This window comes from Aphidius gifuensis, linkage group LG5 (assembly GCF_014905175.1).
Source record: "Aphidius gifuensis isolate YNYX2018 linkage group LG5, ASM1490517v1, whole genome shotgun sequence".
Lineage (NCBI taxonomy): Eukaryota > Metazoa > Arthropoda > Insecta > Hymenoptera > Braconidae > Aphidius > Aphidius gifuensis.
The window spans coordinates 11,172,481-11,182,565 of NC_057792.1; the positions used below are offsets into that span (position 1 = coordinate 11,172,481).

The 10,085-nt window shown below is 30.7% G+C and overlaps 1 protein-coding gene across 2 annotated transcripts; it reads left to right on the forward strand.

Annotated features, from left to right (window-relative positions):
* The first annotated feature begins 4,996 nt into the window (after positions 1–4,996).
* Positions 4,997–8,292, forward strand: LOC122857596 (mitochondrial inner membrane protease ATP23 homolog). 2 transcript variants are annotated; one of them, XM_044159852.1, is made up of 4 exons: positions 4,997–5,732; positions 5,806–5,976; positions 6,058–6,158; positions 6,233–8,292. In XM_044159852.1, exons 1-4 carry the CDS (start codon positions 5,489–5,491, stop codon positions 6,428–6,430), a joined length of 714 nt encoding a protein of 237 aa, XP_044015787.1. In that variant the 5' UTR covers positions 4,997–5,488; the 3' UTR covers positions 6,431–8,292. The 2 variants fall into 2 exon arrangements, with proteins under 2 accessions (XP_044015787.1, XP_044015786.1); XM_044159851.1 differs by having other exon boundaries at positions 4,998–5,732; positions 5,806–6,158.
* Positions 8,293–10,085: the final 1,793 nt, after the last annotated feature.

The following is a 10,085-nucleotide window of genomic DNA, read 5'->3' on the forward strand; positions in this document are numbered from 1 at the left end:
TGGGAATTTTTTTCGTATTTTTCCTGTAATCGTGAGGAAATTTCCTATAAGAAACAAAAAAAAAACCTGTTGTTTGGGCATATGATCTTGTCTGATTTTAGTGATTTTGTCATGGAAAAAAAAATTTTTCATAATGAACCCATCGTTAACCCATAATGAAATTTGAAAATTAAGCTAATCTTGTGCTCTACTACTTACAGTAAAAAAAATCAGATTTTTGAAAAATGGCGAAATCGTAGTTTACTCATGTGAAGGAGGTGTTTTTTGATTCTGGCTCGGCGGTTAATAATGGTAAAAATAAAAAAAAAATCAGAGGTACATCTGAGTCGATGACTAACCCAAAAAAAATATTCGTTTTCAAATCTGTGAGGGTGAGGGTGAGGGAAAAAACCCTGTGAGCTGACATGGAATGACCCATATATACTAAACTGATATATTAAACTTGAACAATTACTTTCATTTATAAATAAACCAAAAAATTCCTATAATATTAATATGTTCTTTTACATATAAAACTTAACAAATTTATACGATCGAAATATATTAAAAATCTAATCTAGCCTTATTATTATAATTTTATAAATTAAAATTAAAATTATCAACTTATTACAACATGATTGGGTTTGGAAGAAACATTAAAACCACAATTTTTTAAAATGAAAATTATTGTGTCAAATTGTTTAGTTACATTCTTTCCTTAGCTATTTTTGCGGAAATTAATTTATAAAGAAGCTATTGGCAAGTGTTGCTGAAGAAAAGATGTAACTAAATACAATAATTAACAGTGTAGATTGATTCCTCAGGGGTGCGTTTCGTAGAGGACCGCGGTCTACCAAAAATAGGCGTGGTTTATCATGGTGAATTTAATTTCGTTGTAGTGTCAGCACTGCTATGTATTGGAAAACGTAAACAAACATAAGCAAACGTAAACACCGAAAAATATGATTAACGTATTATAGAGAAAAAAATAATTTGGCATCAAAAAAAAAATTGTCAATTATAATAGTAGGTGTATATTGTTGTTATCTCAATTATTTAGCCTGTAAATTGTATTTCTTTTCAAAGTTAATGCTTCAAAACCTATCATAACTCAAATGTAAGGTTAGGACAGCACTTATATTTTTGTTATTTTTCAAGATCTTAAACTGGCTGATGTTGCTGTTCATTTTCAACAAAAACAACAATTACTACCTACATCAGTCAATAGATAATGTGTTTGAAGTGGAATTTTTCTTTTCATTTTGTTAACTGTTATTAACAAATTTATTGTTTTAATAATTTTATTCAGTACAAAATTCAGTAAGCACCACATCCACAACATTAACAATACATACATAGAAAGGTGTAAAAAAAAGTATACATGAGACTGGTTATTTTTTAGGGATTCCTAGGGAGATTTTTAATTTTTATGAATTCACTCTGATTATGGCCAAAAAGGACCGCGGTCCCCCTACGGAACGCACCCCAGCCATTCGACACAGTAATTTTCTTTCATTATAGAAAATATTGCAGAGAAATTAATCTTGACTATTGAATAATTTATTTAGTTACATCTTTTTCTTACATATATATGCCATGAATAATTTATCAAAAAACTATTGGGAAATGTTGCTGAGAAAAGAATGTAAGCAAATAAATTAATTTGCACTTTAAATCAATTTATCAGCAGTATAATTCCTATATTAAACTTAAATTCTTGTGCCAAATCGTTGTGGAATTAATATAGATTATAAAATATTTCATTTGGTTACATCCTTTTCTTAGCAATTAATGGCCCATAATTAATGAATTAAAAAGCTATTGGCATTAAGTTATTCTTCATTAACTAAAGAATGAATGAGGACTACTTATTAATTTATTTAGTTACCTCCTTCTCTTAAATACATTTGCCAATAGCTTTTCAATTTATTAATTATGGCGAATATAGCTAAGGAAAGGACGTAGCCAAAAAAAAATAAATTGTACTTTCCATTGATATCTTTGCTTAATTTCTTCAAATTAATTAGTAATTTTTTATAAAAATCCAGCACCCGTATTCAGAGGATGTTCTCATAAGGGCGTTTTTTTTCCGATGGTGGCGCTTGTGAAGCTTTTCTATGTAAAATCTATATAAAAAGTTCACAAGCGCCGCCATCGGAAAAAAAAGCCCTAATGAGAACATCCTCTGAATACGGGTGCTGAAAGCTGTATATTGATCTATTTAATGTTTGCCAGAGTATGTTTGTATTATGCTCATTGCAAAAAAAATCGATACAAGTCGCGCACGTTACCGGGGTACTACTAGCGCCCCCAATTATGCGGTGACCACATAGCGATACGGTTTTCATATACAGGCGAGATAGGGAGTAAGTCCTCCTGCACCCGCATTCACAGGGCAAATTTTTTACAATTTAAGGCTTTTTTTTGCCGTTGATGGCGCTAGTAAAATTTTTTTTATATAGATTTTACATATAAAAGCTCCACGAGCGTCACCGGTGGATGAAAAAAGCCCTAAATTGTAATGCCCTGTGAAATGGAGTGCAGTATTTCTAGTCTTCTTGGGTAAAAGAAAGGTTTTCAAAATGGCGTCATATGTAAACTACATAGATTACATAAGTTACAGTAATTTACCTGTAATGTATTAAACTAAAAAATCAACGAAAGACCCATCACATAGAGTGTAGATCAGTGTTGGGTAATTCGACGATTTTCGGGGTATCATACAATCATACGTATGATACGTATCATACGTATGATACTACATGAAGTGTATGATAGTTGAAAATGCCCTCTTTTTTTTATAAAATGAAGTAAATGATTTATTAAAATCACTCACACCACTACACACCACTGTACACAGCTGTCAAACTGTTTTTTTTATTCGACAACGATAAATAATAAATAAATTCATCAACGTGTATAAAAAATTTTATGAGAATTAAAACATTATATGAGAAAATAATTCAACAGTTAATATTATGACTACTTTCAAAAAATCAGCTAATGAGTTCGTCTTGAATATATTAAAGTATGCCAATATAGAAAAAGATGTTAATTTGGCAAATAGGTTTCCCAGATCAATATAATACGTTCCTCATAGAAAACGACAGGAAAATATATTTGTGATATTGAGTAATGTTAAATTATCTGTGTGATTATAATTTCGTAATTACTGTATTTATTTTTTTTTTTTCGCAAGCTAATGGAACTTTTTCCTGGCATTGCCTGCACCCGTATTCAGAGGATGTTCTCATTAGGGCGTTTTTTTTCCGATGGTGGCGTTTGTGAAGCCTTTGTATATGAAATCTATATAAAAAAAATTTTGTCAAGCGCCATCAGCGGAAAAAAAAGCCCTAATGAGAACAATTTTGCCCCGTGAATACGGCAGTCCAATTCACAGGGCATTACAATTTAGGGCTTTTTTCCTCTACTGGCGGCACTTGTAGAGCTTTTGTATGTGAAATCTATATAAAAAAAATTTGACAAGCGCCATCACCGGCAAAAAAAAGCCCTAAATTGTAAAAAATTTTCCCTGTGAATTGGACTGCGGGTGCTGGCATTTCATGATGTTCCTCAGAACCTGTCAAAACCCTCCTGCCCCACATATCATGTGATAGTCTATTATCTCATTTTTTTATAATAATTTTTGAGATTATATAAATAAAATATACACAATCATTAGTCGTTGATTGTGTCCAATAAATATTAATAAATTCATGAAATTACATATTATGTTAACATATTGCTTTTGGGCGCAAAATATGTGTACAATGATGGATTAGGCAAAATGGCGTCAGTAAAATAGTTTAAAGAGTAAAATGTAGAGGCGCTTTTAATGTATGATAAATGGCGTATGATGATGGAGATGTATGATACTGTATGATACAGTGTATGATACTGCTGTATGATACACCGGTATCATACCTACCCAACACTGCAGTCCAATTCACAGGGCATTACAATTTAGGGCTTTTTTCCTCCACTGGCGGCGCTTGTAAAGCTTTTGTATATGAAATCTATATACAAAAAATTTTACTAGCGCCATCAACGGCAAAAAATAGCCCTAAATTGTAAAAAATTATTTTATTTTTATTTATACCGTAAAAATTAATCGCAAATAACTTTTACGTTATAAAGAGCACACCGCTACCTTTTATTAGCAAACATAAAAATTATTTTATTTTTATTTATACCGTAAAAATCTGTAAAAAATTTAGGGCTATTTTTTGCCGTTGATGGCGCTAGTAAAATTTTTTTTATATAAAGTGCATTCTTTCGTCAATTTTTTGTTGACACATCATGACCGCGCATTTGCGCAAAAGCTGAAAAAGCACGTAAGTTTTTAATTGTTTGTAAGTGTGTATTTAGGTGCTTTTTTTTGTGTATTTATTTTTTTACACTTTAATGCGCATGATCATGCATATGCGCCTGTCATGCAAACTTGATGAAAGAACAGTGGCGTCGAACAAATAATTCTTGAAAAATAAAAATTGAAACATGGCTGTTCCAGCCCCTCATGTCCTACGCTGTTGCAAACTGACTTTTTGCTGACTGCGCATTCGATTGCGCATGCGTGTAAATAAACAGGAAAAAAAATAAATACACAAAAGAAAGCACCTTTTATTTTTTTTTCTGTTTATTTTTACGCATGCGCAGTTGAATGCGCAGTCAGCAAAAAGTCATTTTCCAACAGCGTAGGGCATGAGGGGCTGGATTAGCCATGTTTCAATTCTTATTTTTTAAAAATTATTTGTTCGACGCCACTGTTCTCTCTTCAAGTTCGCATGACATACGCATGTGCATGATCATGCGCATTAACGTGAAAAAAAATAAATACACAAATGAAAGCACCTACTTTTACTTAATTCCTCGTCTTCTGCGCAAATGCGTGGTCATGATGCGCCAACAAAAAATTGACGAAAGAACGCACCTATAGATTTCATATACAAAAGCTTTACAAGCGCCGCCAGTGGAAGAAAAAAGCCCTAAATTGTAATGTCCTGTGAATTGGACTGCAGTAGAATCATATATTTAATACTACTATATTGCGCATCGCCTATGCTTTCCCATAAGTGGGCTGTTCGGATTCATTACGGTGCAGACAATCTCTCTGTCGCAGTCATACTCCTCGACAAAAATTTTTTGCGCATGTCCGAATATTCTGTTCGGTTCACACGTATACACAATGAATTTGTGTGCGTCGCCGAATGTTTCCGAGCCCCGACTCGAATAATAATTCGGACATGCGCAAAAGATTTTTGTCGAGCAGTATGACTGCGACAGAGAGATTGTCTGCACCGTAATGAATCCGAACAAAATCATACCCTATGCGCAATATAGTAGTATTAAATATATGAGTAGAATCACATGTATGCTATTAGCCCACATTTCCATGGCTTATTTAGTTGACCGTTTTTTAATCTCCTTATGTAAATTAGTGTAAATTTTTCATAGTTTTATATCTGTTTTAGAAAAATAATAATTTATTAAAGCGATCTGTGTTTTAAAAATGTCAACTTTTACGGGCAAGGAACAAGTCGATAGTGAAAAATTAAAGCAAGCTCAGGCAGAAAAATTATCACCAAAAAAAACATATCCAGATGAACATGGTGAACTTTATGGACATGATTTGTACCCAGAACGTCGAGGAAACAAACAAAAAACTATTAAAAACATTGTTTTGATGAAAGATGGGACTGAACATATAGCTAGACTTCACTGCGAGCAACGAGTATTCAACTGTATCAAAAAACGTAAGTTTTTCTAAACAAATGAATTGAGATGAAATCAATTTAACATTCGATCTATACGATATCTATTTTAAAGATCCTTTGGTCAAAATCATGATGAGCGCACTTAAGTCAGCAGGATGCCCGGTAGATCTAAGGCGACACTTGTCATGCGAAGAGTGTGATTCTTCTGTTACGGGAGGATATGATCCCGAGTTAAATCAAATAGTGATATGCCAAAATACAGCAAGAATTGAAGGAATCGTTGGTAGTGTATTGACTCATGAAATGATACACATGTTCGATTATTGTAAAAATAAATTAGACTTCAAGAATATTGATCATTTAGCATGTACAGAAATTCGAGCTGCCAACTTGACTTACTGTAGTTTTATGAGTGCTATGATTGATGGTGATGCTGCACTTTGGGATATGAAAAAAAAACATCAGGTAAATATTTTTAAAAATTAGTATGCTTGCACATCGTCACAACTCCCAATACCATAGTTTTTTTTTATTTTTAGGAGTGTGTAAAGCGAAGAGCAACACTTAGTGTCTTGGCAGCGAGAGGCGTGAGTACAGAAGAAGCTCGAGCTGCGGTTGAACGAGTTTTCGATAAATGTTACAATGATTTAGAACCGATTGGACGTCGAATCAAACGCAACACAGACGATATGAATAAAGCTTTTTTTGACGCTCCATATTATGGCTATGATACGTAATTGATAATTCTGTAATCGATTAACATATCTCTATCATATTTGGAGTGTAAATCAAATGCATCAATTGAAACGATACTTTGAGTTTTTAATTTCATAATTGATCGAACTGATATGGTGAATAAAAATTAATGATAACACCTATGAATAGTGAAAAACTGTCTGAAGACACGGGAATAGCAATTAATTTGCAACCAATTAAGTTTTTTAGTTACTCAGTTAAAATAAAGACTTATAGTGAATCGTAACAACAGTAAAGTAATTTATTTGACAGGAAAACATTTTGTATTAACGTACAACGCTAGTAAACTTGATGGAATGAAGATGTTATGAAATTTTGAGATTAGATAAATGAAATATTAACGCATCTTAATGGGCCCTTAGAATTATAGGTACTAATATTCGTTGTTTTTATATTAATTATTAAAGTCGGCCTGTTTTAGAAAGGTTATACATGGCTCTTATGGGAGCAAGCGTAACAAAATAATTTCGAACATAAACAAATGTGGTTAAATGGAGTTTTTTTTGATACTAATATTATTGTGGCAAATAATATTAGATTTTCTGTAATTATAAAAACTATCCACAAAAAAATGAAATTTTATCAGGTTTTTCACTGTTTATCACCATCAGTCTGACAACATAATGGATGCCCCTGGTGAAAATAATATGGCGGATTATGTCATAAGATGCCATAATCAGTGTTGGGTAAATGGTCGATTTTTGGGTTTAATACTTTCATACCGGTATGAAAGTATGAAACTCAAGAACGCCCCCTATGGCATCAAAATTGTCTACCATACCAGCATAAAACTCTCGAATGTCAAATTTTTTGTTGATATATTAAGGTATAACTTGCCAAAATTTTTGGGGGCGTGTCCTAAATATACTGCCTATGCTTTTACATGGATAGTTTTTGCGTTGCCAACCCCAAATAACTAAAAAAATAGATTTTTCTCGGTGGTTTGTGGCTTATTAATAATACTTTTTGCTAGAGAATCTTATCATTTCGTCTATTTTATTGCATAATAAATCATATTCTTGTAATTTAAACAATTTTAATTAGTTTTTATTTTCTCGTATTACCCCGGCAATAGTGCTTTTTTTGTCAGTTTGCAACACTGATCTTGAGGCCATCTTAATATCTATTTCATGAATGTATGTGTGTGTATGCTGTGTAAAAGCTAAACATGGATGCTAAATTTTGCTAAATTTGCTGTTTAAATTTTCCCGCTTCAATGCGCTGTTGCCAGAGCCTCAATACTTGTTCTCATAAAATTGCTAAAAATCGTGTTTTTAGCTTATATTTTTATTAATTACGTGGGATTTAGTCTTATAAGCCCATTTCATCCTGATATCAAAAAATTCCTTATTTTTTCTTTTATTATCTATTAGTTTTTGGGATAGGTGAGACTAAAACAAGTATTGTTTTGTTAAGTTCGTAGATATTTTCTAACACCTCCTCCCATAAGAGCCCATGTCTAACCTCTCTAAATTATGTCAACTTTGAATAATTATTAAAAAAAAAAAAGTCTTATAACTTAAAAACTGAATTGACAAAAAGATGCATTATTATTTCATTTATCTAAATTATTAATTTCATGAGCCTCAGACTATTTTTCATTTTGGCAAGTTATACCTTAATAGATGTATTACAGAATAAACAAATAATATGAACAATATTTGTTGATTATAAAAACAACAACAGTAATGTATTTCAATTTATTTGAACAGATAATAAGCTATTGACAAATGGCTAAGAAACGGATGTAGCTTCCCTGTTAATTTCTAAAGAATTAATTCAGCCAAAGTAATTAACATCCTTTCCTTAGCTACCATTTTTCCCATAGCTTTTTATTAATTTAAATAAATAAATGGTCAAAGGAAAAATGGTAGCTAAGGAAAGGAAGTTGTCACATGTTAATTCATACGAAATTAATTTTGCCAAAGAAATAAACATGCAGGCAACATCCTTTCCTTAGCTAATATTTTTCCCATAGCTTTTTATTAATTTAACAAAATAAATGGTCATAGAAAAAGTGGTAGCTAAGGAAAGGAAGTTGCCACATGTTAATTTATACGAAATTAATTTTGCCGAAGAAATTAACATGCAGGCAACATCCTTTCCTCAGCTACTATTTTTCCTATGACCATTTATTTATTTAAATAAATAAAGAGCTATGGGAAAAATATTATCCAAGGAATGGATGTTGCCTGCATGTTAATTTCTCTGGCAAAATTAATTTCGTATAAATTAACATGTGACAACTTCCTTTCCTTAGCTGCCATTTTTCCCATAGCTTTTTATTTATTTGAATAAATAAATAATAATAGGAAAAATGGTAGCTATGGAAAGGATGTTGCCTGCATGTTTATTTCTTTGGCAAAATTAATTTCGTATAAATTAACATGTGACAACTTCCTTTCCTTAGCTACCATTTCCCTTATAGCTTTTTATTTATTCAAATTAATAAAAAGCTATGGGAAAAGTATGAGCTAAGGAAAGGATGTTGCCTACGTATTAATTTCTTTGGCTAAATTAATATTTTATGAATTAACATGTAAACAACATTCTGTCCATAGACATTTTTCCAATAGGTTTTTACATAAATAAATAAATAAAAAAATTAAAATTAGCGTGTTGCGAGTACGCGCGGGGGAAGTGAAACTTCTTTCAGAGTAATGTCACGCTGAATATTAATAATAATAATAATAATAATATTAATACTGACAATAATATTCAAATATAAATATTATTAGTTAATAATAATTATTAGTATTTATATTACGAATATTATTATTATAAATTTTATTATTTATATCGTCACATTAATGGAAAAAGGGCGTAAGTGCCATTTGTAGGAATTTTTTTCAGAAAAGGACGATAAATTTTCGGGCTTTGCATCCAATTTTAAGGCTTAAAGAAAAAAAAAAAGTGCGTATGTTCAGGGACTTACGCCTTTCTTCCATTCTCAAAATCATTTTTAATAAAAGATGAAGATTTGTAATTATTTTTATGTTTTTCTTATTGATAATAAATTATGTATAATTATCAGTAAACAATCAATAATTTAAAAAATCCTGCCATTAAATGAATTTCAAATAAAATTGAAAGTATGCCCTTCATCTTTTATCAAAAATTATTTTGATAACGGGAAAAAAGGCGTAAATCCTTGGACATACGCTCTTTATCCTTTATCAAAGGTTGTTACGCCCATTCTCGCTTTTTTTTAAGTATTAAAATTAGATGAAAAACCCGAAAATTTATAAATTTGCACTTACGCCCTTTTTCCTTTAAAATTGACGTTTTTGGCACTTACGCCCTTCATTCTTTAATGCGACGATATAATTGATACTATCGATATTATTACTAATATTATATTGATATTATTGTTAATCATAATATTATTGGAGTTATTATTATTTATAATAATATTATTCATATATAACCATAGTATAAATAAAATAATAATTTCAAAAATATCATCGATAATAATAATATCAATATAATATTAGTAATAATAACAATAATATTATCGATTTATAATAATATCAGTGATATTAATAATATGAATAATAATATTGACATTTGACAATAACATTCATACATAAATATTGATAATTATTAGTATTGATATTCAAAATATTATTATTATAG